The sequence below is a fragment of the Anser anser genome, assembly GCF_964211835.1.
Source record: "Anser anser genome assembly, chromosome: 3".
NCBI classification, from domain to species: Eukaryota; Metazoa; Chordata; class Aves; order Anseriformes; family Anatidae; genus Anser; species Anser anser.
In genome coordinates this window covers 76,030,049-76,048,741 of record NC_139722.1, presented here as the reverse complement: position 1 = coordinate 76,048,741, position 18,693 = coordinate 76,030,049, and the positions used below count along the sequence as shown (strand labels likewise).

Below are 18,693 nucleotides of genomic sequence, written 5' to 3'. Positions count from 1 at the left end.
ATGATTTTCTGCTTATTATCCAAAGCAGAATTGTATCTTTAGCAATCTCCTTCAACTGCATTGGAGTAGAAGCTTATGTAATATAAATGAGATTGTTGAGTTCTTTGTCTTGTACTTTTGTCTAAGGCACCAAACGCCAAGCAAGACTGGTATCATCCAAGAAAGTAAAAGTCCGTAAAAGTCATCAATAAAAAGAAAATTGAATCTGATACTATTCCTGGCCCATTTTCAAGGCAGACTGCTAGATGACTTGATCTCCATCCTAGAAACAGACCACATCAAACTGTCATGTATGTGGCCAGTGATGCTGTTGCATGTCAGTGTGAGTCTATAAGTAGTAAAACACATATGGGAGCAGTCAATACATCACTTACGACGCTTGCCAATATGATGCTCAAGCACTAACACAAGATGCTTTTGTGAGAGTTAAAACGTCTGTCATCTGCTGAATACTCAACCAAATCTTATCTTGTCCTCGAGCTATTATTTCTGCAGCAGTCCCAGTTTTCTGTGCACGAATAAGAACAGGCCATATGTCTTTATAGTGCTCCCCATATGATATCTTCAGAAGCAGAACTACTCTATTATCATGTGACTATTAAGTGTTTAGAAGGAGTTGAAGAAGTAGATGTTTAGGCAACTGCAGCAAGGAGACCTCTTGTGCACCAGCGTGATACGTGCAGAGACTGTTCACCCTCTCACTGCCACTAAGTATGTTTTTTTGATCTCATCTGCTGGAGTCTATTAGAAAGAAAAGTACAGAAGACTTTCCATCTAAGCTACTTGCATTCCTATGAAATATTGGTTTCAAGTTTAGCTAGAACTTATCTTGATAATCAGTTTCAAGAACATTCAAAGCTGTTGAATGGAATCTACTTATAGGAATACCAGAATATTGAGCAAAACTGATCTTTTCAAAGGAAGCCATTCTCTCCTATAATTGCTACAGTTGTATTTACACCAGCAACCTGTTATATAATTGCCAGTGTTGGATAATGCTTCTAGCAATTAAGGAATTAAAGGTATGCATATATAAATGGTCCCTTGTCTTTGCCTAATCTCCTGAGGCCTTATTATTACATGTACAAGATTAAGCATATACTGTAGGTCTGCTGCGTTGCTCCAAGGAGCGGAGAAGATGGTGGGCAAGCAGTCTGCATTCCCAACTGCTTCCCAACTGTACCCATTCATTGGACACAGTTAGATGAGATGTATGACTTTGCTTTCTTCTTCCTTCTGAGCAGTAATTTTAATTTGCAAAATGGCTGAAGGGACCTGGAAACCTTTACCTCTACTGGAAACTTCTCTTACATCCCCGTTCAGCGACTCTTGATGATCACTTGCTTATCATCGATAGTGAGAAGCATGTCTGAGATGGCAAGCTGTGGCCTGTGTTCCATAGTGCTGGCTGGGCAGTGTATCCTTTTTTTGTGAGAATACTACAGTCCAGTAAGCAAGATGCTGAACTGGACAAGGTATATAACTAGATATAGCAGCTGGAAAGGCTGGGATCCAGATTGGTATGCTGATGTAATGAGATCAGGTATTTCTTGCCCATTAGTTTTCTTTTTAAAAGAAAAATCATAAGAAAAATAACCACCTCAATTGCTCACTGAGGAAACAAAAGCCACATGGAAAGTTGCCCAGCCTTCAAGATCAGCAATAGCAATCACTGAGAGTCACGTACCAACTAATCACCTTGAGGAAGGTATTATTCCGTGTTCTGCTCGTTGGTGTCTCTTGGAAACATCTGCTCTTGATCCTGATTCTCTTTAATGACAGCATAAACAGTACTGTGTAATTCACCTTTTCTGTAGCATTGTCTCTTGTGGCCTCTATCACGGTACTCTGTTTTTCAATTTCTCTGCATGCTGTTTTCTGCCAATCTTATTTGGTCTGTCTATAGCGTCTGTGTCTCTGATGCTTTTATGATTTTCTGTTTTCCTCATGAACTTATTGAGGAAGGATAGCTAATATTGATCGCATACGCAAGGAAGATACTATCAATTTATGTATTTTTACTTTTACAGTGGTCCTTTAATTTGCTCAAGTAGCAATGTCATTCTGGTTTTGCTTATAAACTGTTGATTCACATAAAAATGAGAAAGTCCATTTTGGTCATAGGGTCTGACATGCTGTATAATATTGTAGTATAGAATTTCTTTAAGAAATTTTATAGTCTAGGCCATGGTTTGTGGTAGATGTCTTTGATTTGTGTTTTCTTTCATGGAAAAAAAAAAAAGGCTCATGTTACTTTACTTCTTTAGAAATTGGTGATTCCTGTGGCATCGGCTGCTGGCATTCGTGTTTTGGTTCCATGCAGGTTTCTTTGCTGCCCTGTGTGAATTTCCTAAGACCGTGTCCTTCAATTTTTTAACGTTGTTGTTATGGTCCATCTGCAAACATAAGGAGAGGTCCTTCAGCTTTCATTGGATATTATTGGGAATTTTCTTTTTAACTTTTAAAATTTGGAACCTGGGCTGTCTGATATCAAATTTCAAGTGGTTTCTTTTGGAGAGTTTGTTTCGAATACTGGGTTTGGGTTTCTTTTGTTTGCTTGTTTTTTTAAGCCCTTTTCCAATTGAAATAAACTTTATTTTGCTATTAACTTCACTGGGAGCAGCCATGATCTTTTCTTTATTGTCTTTATTTTGTGCTGCAACAAATATTATTGCAGTTTTAAAACGTATAATTCAGAATGCAGAGTATCAATATTTGTTATCAATGCATTATATGCTCCCTCCACCAATTTTGTTGTTTATTTTTGTCTTGGAAACATTCAGTGGATTTATTTTTCCAGCAGTTCCTCAGCAGTTAAAATTACTCAGAGGGGAGCTGTTAATACTTTACAGCCATGAATTTCTAAGTGCAATGAATTTTTTTCAAGTTGCAAGCTGATCTGACAGTTATAAGTTTATAAATATAATGATGAATGTTCCAGTGTGATCTAATTTATTTTTTGGCTTGCACCTTAAAATAAAATAAAAAAGAAAAAATCATTAGGAAAACTGGATGTTGTCTCAGTAGCTGAAAGTTTGAGATTATTTTTTGACACCTCCTCACATTTGTTGTTCTGAAGCAAAGCTAAGTTACTTGTCCCAGAAGCTTACCATGTGAATGCAACTGCAGTAGAATTTACTTTTCAGATATTTGTCCCTATGCTTAGTTTTCAATGCTCACGCTTTTTGTTTGATTTCTGTATTTGTACTCTTTCTCCTGTAAATTTTTGTAACTTAGTTGCTTGTGCTGTTTACAGTTGGAAGACGCATTCAGCAATACCTCTATTGCTCTGCTGCCCCATAGGTGAAGAGCAGCGTCCTGGCACGGGTGGTTATATATCCTTCTGTATTTAATCCCTAATCACCTGCTGGGAGGAGAGTAAGAAAACAAGCAGATCATGCCTATTTCCATGCCTGCACCTGGATCTTAGCAGGGATGTAAGAGGAGACCTGCCCCCCTAGCCTGGAGATGCTGTTAACATTGCAGTATAACCTGTAGCATCAAAGGTCAGCTTTTACTCTGATGCTCACAATAAACTGTTACTTCATCATAGCTGTGTGTGTGTGTGGTAAAGAACAAAATTCTGATCATAATAAATGTAATTGATAGGTAATAAATTGTAGCATGCATAATCTTGGATGTTTATTGCAGAACAGGTACGTTTAATGGTGACCACGTGTCCTTGCATGTTAAAGTACTGCTTGCCTAATGGAAAGTGAAGGCTGTGACAAATCTGCTAGCCTAAGTAGCAGCAGCCTCTCATATACTGCTTCTTCTTACACAGGGCAGGATAATACCCTGTGTACTGAGAGCAGGGAAATGATCATCTGTGCACGATGTCAGTGTCCAGGTAGGACTTTGTTGTATACCTGAGGGGAAGGTTTCAGGGAGCTACCCTGATTAGTCTGATTACTATTTAAAGCTGAAGTGGCTTACAAACATGAGAATGGTTGTGGCTCTCAAAAGCCTTTGTCATCAGGAAAGCAAGGCTAAGGATGCCCCTTTTGCAGGCAGAGGGCAGGGTGCAGAAAGAAGCACTAGCAACGAAACAGCAAGTAAAAGCTGAGGACTCATATGGGTAAAGTTGGGGTGAGGCAAGTGCCTCAGGCCCTCGCTCCAGTCAGGCTGCTACTGGTGAGATCAGGTCACCACATTGCTTTTCACCTGTTTATTGCTTGTGAAAAGGGTTTTGGTGTATCTGTAGATAGCTGTGTTTCTGCTGGGCTGGTTGCCTTCACTCCAGGGTCTTTAGCCAGAAACCAACACAGCTGTAGTGGTAAAAGAGTATGTAGTGCCAAAATACTTCTTTACTTGTTTTAATTTTCTTGCTTTTCCAGGTACAAAGACTATGGCGAGCTTTAAACAAATGAGAGGGACAGAGAACCTGCAAACAAAGCAGGTAGCGACAGGCATGACCAGCCACCGTGGTTCACGGCAGAGCCCAGACATGCAATTAAAGCAAAATTCAACTCCCCCTGTGTAGAGCAGATTGACTGGAGAGGTATTGTCATTTAACCTCTGAGAGTTTTCTCAGGCTGTAGTGGTGTGAGCTCTCTTTGGGCTTATTTATCTGAGTCATTAATAAGTCATCAGAGACATTCACTTTCCATATGAGGATATGGGAGAAAGGCATGTCTGGATGCTCCTTGCTAGTCAGAAAGGAAAAGCTGCCAAGGACAAGGAGCCCAAGCTGCGTATGGCAGGCAGAGAAAGCTCTTCAGTCTCTGGATCACACTCAGATTCATTAGTTCTTGAAGAAAAGCTGAAAAATATGTTTATGCTGGGTGGAGGTGGGGGCAGCTGTAAATATGCATGCTTCCAGTATAGCGAGCAGCTCAAACTGCAGCCTGTAAATAGATGTACATATTTAACCTCTGAGAAGGGCTGTAGCTCCCTGCTGTAGTACAATAAGAATAGTAATACTTCCCATTTAGAGTGTGCTTTCTATTTTCAGAGCTGTGCCAGCGTTAGGTATTTTAATGTGGAGCTGGTGGGTAAGCTATGAATAGGATTTTAAGCTTTTGATTTAAGGGTGTGGGAAGCGTTACTGTGCACAGTCCCCAGGATGAGAGGAGGTACAGACCCCCCTGTTCCGACAGCGGGTTCATGGCGTCCTTCAGCCTTCTCCCAGGAGAGGCTCTGGTGCAGGAGCTCGCCTCTTCTCAGATCTGACCACCGTTGCCCTCAGTAATTATAGCAGCGGCGAAATTCCGGGCTAAAAACAGAAGTGCAGCGTGTGCCTATTCCCCATGTGATTCAGAAACCAGGAAATCGAAAAAGCCTGGCTGAGAGAGGAGGGCAGTGCAAAGCCACAGACGCATCTAATATGTATCTCAAACCTGCTACGCCTGGGACTGGGGAGCTGTCATCTGCCGGAGCTGATTATGCATGCAGCGGCAGCAGAGCCTGATTGGGTGTAGTAGGACCTAAGGCGAGGGGGAGAGGGAGTGGGGAGAGAGTTGGGCTTGCAGCACCGAAATGTAAACAGTGGGAAGGCGACGGACGGAGCGTAGCGCCTGTCGGCAGCGAGCAGCGCACCTCTCACCTCACCCATCTAGCCGAGCCCGGCTGGATGAAGAGAAGCGGCGGCTCCAGTGGATCTCCTCCTGCCTGTGGATATAAATAGGGGGCAATTGGGATGCGCTAGCTTCCTCCCGTGCTGCAGCTCCGCCGTGCTCCACACCGGAGCTCGGACGGGGCAATGGAAATGAACATGAAGAAGTTCACGGTGCGGCGGTTCTTCTCCGTCTATCTCCGCAAGAAGTCTCGGTCGAAGAGCTCGAGCCTAAGTAGATTTGAGGTAAAATCCGCGGTAACTTTGTTATACGTAGCAAATACCGTTACACACTGCTAGCAGAGATTTGTACAAGAGAGCGTCTGCCTTTGCTGACACGGTAAATAGTTAAAGGTGGTCTTTCCCTGGAGGTGCTGCTGCTCGCACCTGATGTTCTTTGTTTCAGTGTAATTCAGGGCTTTTCCTTGGTAGCGTTCAATACATTGCATAATATATATAGTGTGTTGCTAAGGATCCTTTTATCAGCCTGGCACAGGGGGAGGAAGCTGGTTCAGGACATCATGAAGTAGTAGGAAATCATTACATATTCACTTAAATTAGCACAAATGGCAGCATGACTTGTAATAGCCTTGTATTTCAGTCTTCCTCCCCTGCAAGCATATAATTCTTTCTTAGTGCTAGATTTTCAAATAATTGATCAATTTACTAATGCTTTGCATATATATTGTATGCAAGACAGATTTTCTTGCTTGTTTTTCCATAGATTCTCATGCTTACACAGATTTTTACAATTATCATCTCTTCCCTGCATCCTGGTATTTTCTTTTTATTTTATTGTAAGGAGAAGTTGTTCTTCAGGAGCTGGGGAGCAACGTCAAATTAAACCTAAAGCAGTTCAGCATTACAGGGAGATGAAAAGCAGTTCAAGTTGGAGGTATTGGCAGATAGGAATATGTGAATGGGGTAGAAGCAGGATTTCTGCCTCTCTTCCTTGAACCATTGTTCTTCAGCCCTATATTTGGAGCTGTGAATAGTTGGCAGGAAGTGAGATCAATTGAATAAATGTCAGTTTTATTTATGTTGTTCACTTTATCATTGTAGATGATCTGCAACCTCTGCATTAAAATAAAGGTAGATGGGGCCTGATTCTCCTCTGTCTCACATTTGTTTTATGCTGGTGTACTTCAGCTGACCTCTGAGGAGTTACTCTGATTTGCACCAGTATTCCCAAGAGAAGGATTAGTCTCATGCTGTGTGAATATATTTTAAAATCTTATTCCCTTGGTGTCCTATTTAAAGTACTAGGTAATTGTTTGGACATAAAGTTCTTCATGTGTCATTGCTTAAACGGGACATGCAGAAAAGCAGAGTTTGGGGCTGTTTTTTTTTCTTAACTCTTTAAAATCAGTTTCCTTGAAAAATGATCATGTAAGGTACCTGATTTTGTTTCATTCATTGAGTTATAAATGTAAAACTAATAAATGGAAGTTGACATCAGTTGTTAAAGCTCCCTTGTTCCACCAATCCTAAGACTCCAGGATTGAGGGGGATAATGCTGTGAACCCCTAATTGCAAAGGCTAAGCTGAAATAAATGTTTCTTGTAACACACTATAAATTCACCAGGCTCATGCTCCATCAGAGCCAACAGAAAATAGATCTGAAGTCGCTGAGTTGCATGAAGGAGTTCTCCTGAGACAGACAAGTGTCTTCACGGGCTGTCAGTTTCAGGGTGCCGTGTTAGGCGGAGACAATTTTGAGACAGCAGAGCCCTACCAGACCTCATAACTAGTCATTTGATGATGTTGTAGTTTGGGAGAAACAGATTTCACCGTAATAATTATTTATCTTACTGAATTATATAGTGTGAATGACCAATGCAGCTCAGTATTTGTAACTGGCCAGACCTTTACTTCATTTGGGGGGGGGGGGGGGTAGCATAATTTTGATCACCAGTGTTATATTAGATACACTGGACATTTACATTCAATATCTGATATAGTTTTTCCTTACATGAGTTGTCTTATAATGATTTTATTTTCTAATTTTAAATATTTTTTACAATAATTTGCTTCAAGAAGCATCCTGGTACGTATCCTGTTGCACATGTAAGTTCAGAGCATTACATCCACTTCTCTCTTCTCTCCATTGGCTTGGCAGTAATAGCCAACTTTATGCAAAATGACTCAGTATTATAATGCAACAGGGAATAGGGGTTGTTCCAACCAGGAAGAAAAAATGATTCATGAAATCTGTTCTGCTGTTTAAGTGTGAAAATCATCTGAGATGTTCCTGCTTAGAGGGGAAAAACCAAACATGAACATCAAGCCCCCTCTGTGATTTCCATCTCTGAGTACTTTTGTGTATAAATTTGTAATTGCGGGCTAATGAGCGTTTGTCGGCCAAAAAGAAAGTGCAAAGAGGCCTGTTGGTAGTTAGATTTTTAGAAGTCAGAATATTCTTCATCCTAATAGGTAGATATTTTTAAAGAGGCAGTAAAAAGGCACAGGTTATTACATCATGGAATGAGTAAAAGTAAAATAAAGGGAAGAAATTTGGAGAAAACACATGTGGCATTGCTTTGCTTAGTGTGCCTTAGCTAATATACCTGGCAGAAATTATGTGTTGCTAGATGTCATTTGAAATTTGGAAGAGGATTGCTGTTTCTAAGTTGTGTGGGATTTTTGTTACGCTGTTCTTTTTGGGGGTCATGAAGAGGGGTGAAACATCTATCTTAAAGATAGTTGCTTCTGGATTCAAGCATTTGAAATCTTTAAAATACCACTGCTGGAGTAGGTTCAAAATAATATAGTATTAGTTGTTAATATTGTAGGATTGATTACGTTTTCCTCTGTGGTATTCTGCTATGCTTTAAATCCAGTTGCAGTGAGCTTCATAACTTACAGAGCAGGGATATAGAAGCAGAAATGACTTAGCAAATCACAGCTTGTAACTTGACCTTTACTTAATCATTTCATATGCCAATATCATTGCTCCATCTGAGACAACAAGATCATTGCCTTATGTAGATAGGTTTCCCACTTAGTCCTGCAGAGCACACTCTGGTGAATAAGATATCGCTGGACTTTTATCTTGCCTAAAATGTGTGCCATTTTTATTTTTCTGGGAAAACTTGGCTGAAATTTGAACTGATTTGGCCATACTTCGGGTTTTCAGTTTGTTATTTTTCAGTATGGCCCGTGTTGCCCTTCATTTATAAGGTATCTAGTGATGTAATTTTATTAAATGTGCAGAGCTGAGTTCTGCCCTTCTGCGTGCACACAGAGTTCTCATTGAAGTCAGCTGAAAATCCAGCAAAGTCAATGGGAACTGCATGTGTGCATCCGAGAGATGGGCTTTGTTTATGGTTCTTGCTGAGTGTTGATGAACATGAATGTGAAACCATTAGGAGAATGTACGCGCAGTGTGGCTCTGCTAAAGACTTTGAGCCCCAGTGGAATGCATCTTATAGCAGTGAGCAATATCCTTGATTTATAAATCAAAAGTTAACTATGCCATTTGAATAAGCTAGGAAAGACTTAAGCATGCAAAGAATTCGATTGTATTTATTCCAGTGACGCAAAAGCCTTTTTTTTTTTTTTTAATAAAATGACCAATTAAAACACTGACATTGATGCTTTTTGGAGATTTTCTTGACTTTTGCACTCCTAGTGCATTTTTAAATCTTTATTCTTTAATGGTTTTAATTCTTGTTTTGTCTTACTGGTAATGGTGAATCCAGATTCTGTTTCGTCTATATATGGGGCTTAGAGCCTACCAGACCTTTTCCAAATCAGCCTCCAAATTAAATTTGAGTTAGCCTCTCTCAACTCAGCCAGCTGTGAGAGGCTGGACCTCCTGTGGGGGTGACCAGAGTGTGGTCCTCCTTGGCTTCCAATGCTGGTGTGTAGGAAATTGAAGCAAGACTATCAAGTCTGGTAAGGAATAGTGCAGAAGGACAGGCACTGGCTTTATGATACTCTGTTCAGAGAGTTTTTCAGTTTTAATCTTCACTTTGGATTCTGATTTCCTACTGGCTTAAGTTACAGCAGCCTTAGGAAAGTGGCTGGGAAATGCTGAGCTAGCTGTCTCCTTTTGCACAGTGGTCTGGATCAACGCTTCACTTGCAAACGTGTGAACTCTTCTGCACTTGTCCACCAATACTGTTCTTTATCAGTAGTGAGTCCTTAATTCTGACTTCTCTCTTATTTTTATAGATAATCATCTTGTGGAGGAATATATTCTTTCAGTCAAATGTTAGACAGAAAGAGGCAAGATAAAGAAGAGGGATGAAGATTAGCAGCCCAAGATCAGTTCTGCAAGGTGCAAGTCCTGAGGCAGCTTTAGTATTTTTTTTTTCCCTTGGTAATTATAATTTTTGTGATGTGTGTCCTTGTTATAGCAGAAGTTACCGATGCTATTGTAGTCTGACTTCCCCCAGCTGCAGGCAAGACTTTTATGAGGAAATGCTGCAGTTCTTGTAATCTTGCATTGCCTGGTTGTGGGGAAGTGAAGCAAGGCAGGGGAAGGAGAGCAGGAGGAGCATGTAGTCCATCAAACAAGTCACTTGAGGAGCCAGGAAATCTAACTTCCAGATTCATTTTTTAAGTTGCTGTGTCATTACATGTGGTTCAGAGCTCTGTGCCCAACATTCCCTGTTTTTAAGATGGAAACTATGTGATTGTTCAAGTTATTTGACATAAGTCTACCTATCTACATTGTTTTGGCGTTAAGAGAGCTTACTCACATACTTACATATTTGTAATGAAGAAATTGCTCCAAAAATCTCCAAATACTTCTGACTTCATTCCAAATAAACAGTATCTTGTGCATCAGGCTTACTATGTGCTTCTTCCCCCAAGCCTCAAATTAACTGAGCTGAGCTAGAGAAAACGAAAATTAAGCAGGCAGATGTAGGGATAACTTGTCCACAGAAAGATCATAAAAAAAAAAAAAAGGGCTCGGACAGATCTAAAAAACTTTGATCTGGACTCTCCCTCCTCCTTAGGCAATAACAGCTATATCTCAACTATTCCACCAAACATGTTTGTCTGGTCCCTTCTTAAACACTTCCCATGGCAAATGCCCCACGGCCTTCCTAGGAGGTTTATTTTACAATGCTATCCTTAGTGTCTGAGAGCTTTTCTAATGTCTAACGCAATTTTTCTTACAGCAATTTAAGCCTGTGTCATCCTGTCCTACTCATTGTAACCGCAAAACAGACTGTGTCCTTTTCTTTGCAGCAGAATTTTTATGTGTTTACAAGATTTCCGAGTCCACTTTCTCAATCTTTGCAGTAGGGTGGGAAAAATGTTTTTCCTCCTTCCTGAAAGTTAGGGACTTCTAAGATCATGACCCTGTGCGAGTCTGACCCCCTCCCGTAACAGAAGATATCTTCATTTGGTTGCGGCATGGGTCTGATCAGCTGAGAGGATGTACGCGTGCATGCCTTATGCCACTGGCGATGACGCAGCGGTATGGTGAGCACGTGTTGGGTCCTGGCCATGAGCAAATGATGAAACGAATGACAAGGAAAGGCCAGCACCTCTTCACTGCATCTGTGTGGAGCAGGTAATGCTGCGGCTCCCAGAGCCTGGAGTATGTGTGCGTAGGTGTTCAGGAGGATGAGATCTGGACCTGGTGAACCGGGTGGATGCACTGGGTAGCTGAGCCCCGCCTAGCAGTAATTGGAACTAACTTGGTTTCATGCAAGTGGAAAATACATAATTTTATTCTAGGTTTTAGCTCATAATGTTACGGCCTGTCTGACCCTGTGACACAAGAAGTCTGCTTCCAAGGGGGCTGAGCCCTCCTGCATCTATTTTTATTATCAGTAGCATTTGAATCATCCTTTCTCCTGCTAGTGTCAGGAAAGGATTAGTTTTGTGCGTGCTCTTTGCATTTGTGTCCTCACAGACAACTCTCTCAAGTAAAACAGAAATCTGAACAAAAAAGCTTTTTATGTTTATTTACCAGTTACTGAAGTAGAAATACTTCTAACCTAAATATTTACTAGTCCCTGTTGTTCACTTAACAAGACTTACGGTCTCACTTCTGCAACGATTCTGTAAAAGTATGCCCTGTTAAGAAAGATTCACAGTACTGCAGGGAAGCACCAATTAGTTCTGCACTCAGGGGTGTGTGCGTGTGTGGTGCCATCAGTTCTCACCAGCTATGTTTTTGCTTCCTGAAGAACAAAGTCTCAGGAAATGGAAAAGGATGACTGGACCTCCGAATCTATCTTCTAGCTTCCTGACTGGGGATGTATAAGGAAGCCAGCAACACATCTATTCAAGGACTTTGCAGTCAGCTACCACTCAAGCACAGGGAAATACCTCCCAGGCAGATGGTTTTGGGATGCATGTTCCCTCAGTGGGTGCATGCATGGGGATGTGGTGGCCACAGGATGTCTTTGGAAGACAGAAGGGAGCAGCCATCCTTTAGCTGTGAAATCGCTCTTGTTGCTTTGAAATGTGCTGCTCCTGATGGTGTGTCAGCGCTTGTAATCCTGGAGTCAGTCTTTACCATTGCTTTGTGGAGCTATTACACATTTCAGAGCTTGGACTGTCTCAGCATGTGGAGCACTACAGTTTATCTAGCCTAAGAAAGCATTGTCATCTACAGTCGGAATGAGAGCATTTAACTGCCCTGAGCCCTTCTTCCTTCCTCTCTTGCTGTGTTACTGGGGCTTGTTAGCCTGGCCCCCAGTCAGCAGTACAAGGTGATGCGGGTTAGTGGAACAGCCTGTATTCAACTTGCCTAAACTGTCTGGAAATACCACCGGCATCAGAATTTTGGCAGAGCTGCTCTCACTGTAGGATGTGGGAAAGCCTCGAGCTGTCCCTTAGCTGAGCGCTAGGAGTCCAATGATACTGGACGTGCAAAGAATTGAACGTGCAGAAGACAGACATTTCCAATAACAATAATTAGTTAAACACCAGATATCCTATGAAATAAGCTCATTTAAATTCCAGGTGTAATTAAAGTGTGTTGTGCTTCATTACCACAGGGCCAAATTTGGACCTGTGCGTGACTAGCCCAGGGCAGTAAATGGTTCTCTTCAAGCATTATTATGAATAAGCTGAAGGTCACATGAGGGGGAGGGGAGCGAGCGTGATGTTATCTGTTAAATTGTCCTTTACCTCTTGTCACACAATAGAGGCTGCCCAGGCCTGCTTGCTCACAGGAGTACCAACCTTCAGGCAAGTTTGCGGTACCCTCTTGTGATATGTGCAACTGGAGGGTCAGCCCAGTCCTGCAGCATGGGGCAGCTCTAAGAATATCTGGGTGCCGGGAGATCAGCCTGCCGGGGCCTGTTATGGTGTGAGTATAAAGTGGTGGGGAGCTGGGAACGATGGTAGGCAGGAAAAGAGGATTTTCTTCAACATTCAGGTAACGGTGTGGAATATGTTTTATGCACATATAAATGTTATGCATATATTATATATATTCAGGGCCTGAAATTTTATGCTGTGCTTTTTTTTTTTTTTTAATATATATATATATATTCTGTAGAACTCAATAAGGATAAAACTGGTATGATTAGGTATTTTTCAGAGCTTGGACTACGTGATCTTGGAGGTCTCTTCCAACCTAGATGATTCTGTGATATTTTTAAAAGGTTGTATGGAAATTCAGTTTAAAATCTACAGAATTTAGTAGCAGCTTCAGTTTCTGCTACAAGCAATGAAATAACATGTAAAGCATAATAAAGAACAAAATTTCTGTTCCAAAAAATATTAGAGGTTGGTCTTAAAAGCTATGATGAATACTTATTCTGTGTTGAATTTGTACTCTCTTCTATCATTGTTAACATGACAGAGCCTTAAACATCTCCATATACAAATTGGCACAAAGATGTTTTCTAGCGCAAAGCTTTACCATATCCCTATTTCTTTTTTTCCTTCTTTTTCATTATTGATGTAAAAGCAGCAAGAATCTGTATTTCCTTTTGAGAGAGAAAGAATCGAACAATTCCTTCAGCTACCAATACGGCACAGGCCTCTGTGTGCCATACACAGCGAATGAGCTAGGTGGTGGTGGGAACTGTGTATTACAGAATGTGCTCTGGAATTGAGCCTCTTCTGGGGTGGTAACACTGGAGAAATAGGATGTGTTCTTGGCATTTGTGAGCCCAGCCATCCCAGAAGCTGGTATTTCGGTCTAACATTTGGATAGAGAAATAATTCCTTTGGCTGTTTGCTAAGAGGCCCAACATGCTATATAATTTACATGCAAACTGTTAAGAACTGATAGATATGAAAGAAAACCCCCATAATACATTGATGGTTATATAAGTAATTTTCCTGACAAATAAGTAAAAAGCTTGGGTGGATATTTGTATTTTTTGGGTTCAGGGAGGTTTTTTTTCCTTTAGTGGAAACTTCTGTTGTTTTGCTAGTGAGTAACAAAGAAAATCCTGCAGTAGTTCAATGTTGTCTTCTCTATTTCTGCTGAGAGCAACTCATGGCCAGGCTCTGTGGTCCTGGCAGATATGTTTGCCTTTAACTTTTGCATCAGCACATCTCCACACCCACCTTTCCTGTATGAGACAATCTCAGTCTGTGACTAGAAAATGCCTGGGACAGCAAGCGAAAGTTGCAATTGCATACATTTTAAAGTCATCTGTCTAAATATCTTAAGTGCTGCTGGATCTGCTAGTCTGCACAGTATCTACTTTATTCCTGTATGATTATGCATTGCAGGTCTAACTAAACTGTTACCTGAAAGTTAGGCTTTATATTGGATTATTTCCATGACACGGTTAAAGAACGTTTCATATCACCAAATCTGAATTTTTGATTACTAAATGTGTGCAGATGTTATATAGCACATACTTCCAACGTTTTTTAATAACATTTCACTATGTTAAAAAGACCTGAAGCTTTTTCGTGGCACGTAAAATCACTGGTCTTTTTTCTCAAATGAACTCCTTAACATTTCATTAAATCAGCATTTTCAAGTTATCTAAACCAAGACGTTTTCAAAATGTGCATGATTTTCATGTAGTGGCAATACAAAATAATATGAAAATGTTGGCATTTTCCAGCTGATTTCAAACAGTTTGCAGAGCCTTAATTTGAAAGATTATATGCCTTTCTGAAGATGTCTGCCATTGTTTTCCAGATTCTCACACTCTGGGGAGTTATCTTCTTTTAATGTGTTAGCCAGTGAAATAGGCACGAAAGGAGGAAAAGAAAGCATGGTAGTTAATCTTAGCTCTTATTTTTGCATTCTGACAATTTTTCTTGAATTTTTCCTCTAAAGGTGGGACCCTGTGTTTAGACTCAGTCAAGAAGTGGATGGGTGTTATGTGAATCTACACAGAAAACATGCTGTGTTGTGCGAAAGCAGGGAAGCCCTAGCAGAAGCTTGTATCAGCTAATCCCTCTCAGTCTCTACATTGATGCAAAGTTATCTGGGTTTATGATGCATGCCAGTTTGAGGTAATAAAACTGCTTCACTCTTCTGCAAATTTAAAACAAAAAATATGCAGACTTACTAGAGCAGACCTTTGGTCCAACTAAACTGGGGGAGTGGGGAGAGACTTTTTCTCCTTTAAAAACTGCAGAGGTACAGTAGCCTTAGTTTGGTGACTATCTCAAGCTTTCCTTAGCTCCTGAATGTCGCGATGAGCACTTCGGGAACATCATCTCAGGTCTGAAAAAAGGGACAGTTGCACGAGTACAATATTATATATAAATTGCCAGTGTTACCAGAGCTGGAGAAGCCATTTTCCCATGAGCATTAACTTCTCTTAGTGTATATTTTTTAGTTTGCATTTGCAGAATTGAGGAATCCTTACAAAACATCAAATCCTTACAAAAATCCTTACAAAATACATCAAATGGTACATGCATTTTTTCATATTTTTGTGAAAAACTTAATGTCACTTCATAAAATATTGAGCGACAATGCTAGTAAGGATGATGGGCAGCAGAGCTTACTACACCTGTACAGTAGATGTAGACAGTATTTCCTAAGCTACTTCCCTCTGTTCCACTGTTCCCTCTGTTGCAAATATGGCAGCATCCAGAAGTTCTCCTGGTCCTTCTCACAGCTGTTAATGCCATTGATGCTATAGCACCCTTTCTTGCACAGCAGAGAAATTCAGTCTGTATTTACTTTTCTCTGAAAAGACATGTGCTGAAAAATACGTCTTATGGCCCGATAGGATGAAATGAATTTCTAAAAGCACTCTCAACAACAGGTGTTTTGTTACTTTGCAAACATTTTTTTTTTCCCCAGATGGGAAATCCCAAATGGGACCTTTGGAGGAACACAATTTATTAATGATTAATTAACAATTATGGAAGTGACCTTACTGAGGACTGTCACTTCCATCCAAAACATACACCACCTATAGTGATTATCAGCTGAAAGGTATTAATTTCATCCTGATTATCTTTTTGAAAATATTCTCTCCAAACTCCAGGATAAAGTTTAAATGCCAATTTACTTTTGAAAATTGATATTGGTATCTATTAAAGGGTGGAAGTTTACTTAGAAAAATCATGTGAATTATGCCAACTACCTGTTCTCCCCCTGCTTGGCTTACAAGTGTTTTCTCATTTTGTAATAGGCTTATAAAGGTCATAAAATTCATTTGAGTTGTGCTCGTATTTAAATAAATACTATAACAGGCAGACATTTTTAATGTTATAGTTGTTGTTGTTCTTGGGCATCTTTCTTTTTAGGGAAGTTTTTTCCCCTGAGTTATAAGAAAGGTCTTAAGTTTTGGATTTAATATTTCCATCTTTCTCATAATGTATGTTCAAATGAGTGGATTAAAAATGTAATCTTTTCTAATGCAGACGGTCTGGGTCATTTCAAAAACAGCTTTTTGGAGAGCCTTATTTATAGGAAGTGGGTTGGACTTTTGCTTCCCGTTTTTACCACTTGATTTTTATTGATCTGTTTAGTTTTTTTTTTTCTCTGTCTCTTCTGTGAACATCTATTCCTCCCTGTTGTTTTCTATATGCACAGCCGTAGTGATTATAACCCATCCCCAGGAAGCTGTAGACTTACAAAACATTTAACATACTGTACACACCACAGCCAAGAGAAAGCTTGACCTTTTCCCCTTGCTTTTTATATTCTTTTGCTAGTGTGATGTTTATGGAACTGAGATAGAAATAAGAATAGAGCTCTCTCCATGGAGTACCACTGTAGTCTATAAGCACTCATTTATCTTTCTGGTCACCAGAGACCTGTCATTGCCTGGGACTTTGTGTCATCACTTCGGGGAGGCACATCAACTCCCCATTTTCCTGTTTCTGAGAAGGAGAAATCAAGTTGTTCTGCATTCCTGCGATACAATTCTTTGCTTCTCCTTGAGACTTTGCTTCCCTATCATAAATAAAGGTTGAGGGTTGGAATATGCTGTGCACTGGGGCGTAGACTCCCATGGCTGGACCACACAAATGCAAAGCTCCATGCACCATGCCCTTGATTCTGGGCTCCTAGTATCTACTCAAACTCTCATTTTGCCTTTTCAGATATTTCCCTTGTAAGATAACAGTTCCATCTTATTCCTTCTCCCAGTCATTCATCTGATTCAGCTTTTTTTTTTTTTTAATTTATGCTTTAGTCTCAGACAATGGGAATCGCATAATTTTGCTTTTCTTGCACTGTCTCTGTTTTGACACTTTCCACACTCAGTTTACTGAGGTAACTCAAGAGTCATCAGTAAATACAAAGCTTTATGTTAGGAAGTGCTGATTCAGAGGAGACACTCAGCTTGGAGGCTGAATGATGGCCAGACAGCTCCAAAGCAAATCCCTAATACAGTTCTTACTATGTATCTCAGAAATGTCTCTCTGATACGTGTAGTCTTTACCTTTTTCTTTTCAGATGTCTCTACATTCTGACTTTCCATAGTTCAAACATCTTGCGATTGTTTCCCTTTCAGAGGGAGCAGAAGCAAAAGCTCCTAGTGAGTCCCACTGCACCACAGGCTCCCAAATGTGTTGTTGAGGGTTTCATACTTCTGACTCAACTCAGCTTCCAACTGAGCATGAATGTCTGTCTGAGATTTTAGGTCTATACAGAACCATTTTCACAGCACCATACCCTGTTTTTAAAGCACTGTTACTATAGCATCTACAGTATTTTGGAAAAAATTGAAATAAAGCTATCCATGTTACCATTTTCCTCTGGTATGCACCCTCTGAATTTTCTTTTGAACTTTGAATGAAAAACCTCAAAGTGAAAATCAGCTGCCAACTTCGTTATGTTGTCATTTCAGTTGCGTGAATTCACGCAAAGCCTAATGGCTTTGCATGGTTTCTGCTCAGTTGTGTCATCATCATCCATCTCAACTAAAAGGCGTAAGCTTGTGTAGTTCCTCTTGGGAATTTCATTACAAATTGAGTGAGCCTGTGTTAATTTAGGCATTTATGTTTAAAAAACAATCAATTTTTTTTCCAAAGTACATTACCCTGGTAGTTGAGGGCTACTTCTCCCTTTAAATAAAGTGCTATGAAGTCTAAACCTGTCACAGTTCAAACCTACACAGTTCAAAGCAAAATGAAAAGTAAATCCAAATTGCTCTTTTGTTTAGTTTTGTTTTATTTTTGATTTTTTTGGTTTTTCTCCCTGGAATCAGATCTGAGTCAGAAGAAAACCTGTGTTGCTTTTGTTGTGACACTTAACATGTTACCAGAGTGGCATTGTCATCAGTTTTCTTTCTTCCTGCCAACATGAAAGATGTAACAGAAGGCACTGGCAACCTACCCTGGGTAAATACTCCTCAGCTTCAGTGTGTCTTCTAGCTGGTGACCTCAAGTTGTCTACAAGGACTACACCAAATAAATGTTGTCTTCTGGCTTTAGACTTGATTTAAGTACATCCTAAATTATTACCAACTTCAGGTCTAGCACAAAACCGGTATCTTCATAAACAGATGTCTAAAGGGGAGCCATCCCCTGGCTGAGACCGGGAACGTGGTGGACTAAATCTGGTTGAGTTGGATGTAGGTATAGGATGGTAACACATCCGTGTCTGAAATCACAATGTTCTATATGAGCCCTATATTGAGATTGTTAAATCTGGAATCCCCCTTCTTCTCAGTGCAATTCCAATCGTTGTCCAAGAGATAGGATTTTAGATATTAAGTGTTTTGTTCTTACCTCTGAATAATCTTCAAGGCATATGAGAACAGTGTAATAGCTGTTCTGGA

The 18,693-nt window shown here is 40.2% G+C and overlaps 1 protein-coding gene across 7 annotated transcripts in view; it reads left to right on the top strand.

Moving 5' to 3' along the window:
* The window catches only part of RPS6KA2 (ribosomal protein S6 kinase A2), a 308,943-nt gene that overhangs the window by 126,115 nt on the left and 164,135 nt on the right, over positions 1-18,693 (top strand). Inside the window, exons 3-4 of one of the 7 annotated variants that reach the window (XM_083828096.1) lie at positions 3,785-3,850; positions 4,338-5,800. The exons of 5 other annotated variants lie outside the window; for them this stretch is intronic. In XM_083828096.1, the coding sequence (XP_083684222.1) occupies positions 5,702-5,800 (99 nt within the window). In that variant the 5' untranslated portion in view covers positions 3,785-3,850; positions 4,338-5,701. The remainder of the gene's footprint in view (positions 1-3,784; positions 3,851-4,337; positions 5,801-18,693) is intronic. One more of the 7 variants, XM_083828097.1, reaches the window with a different exon arrangement.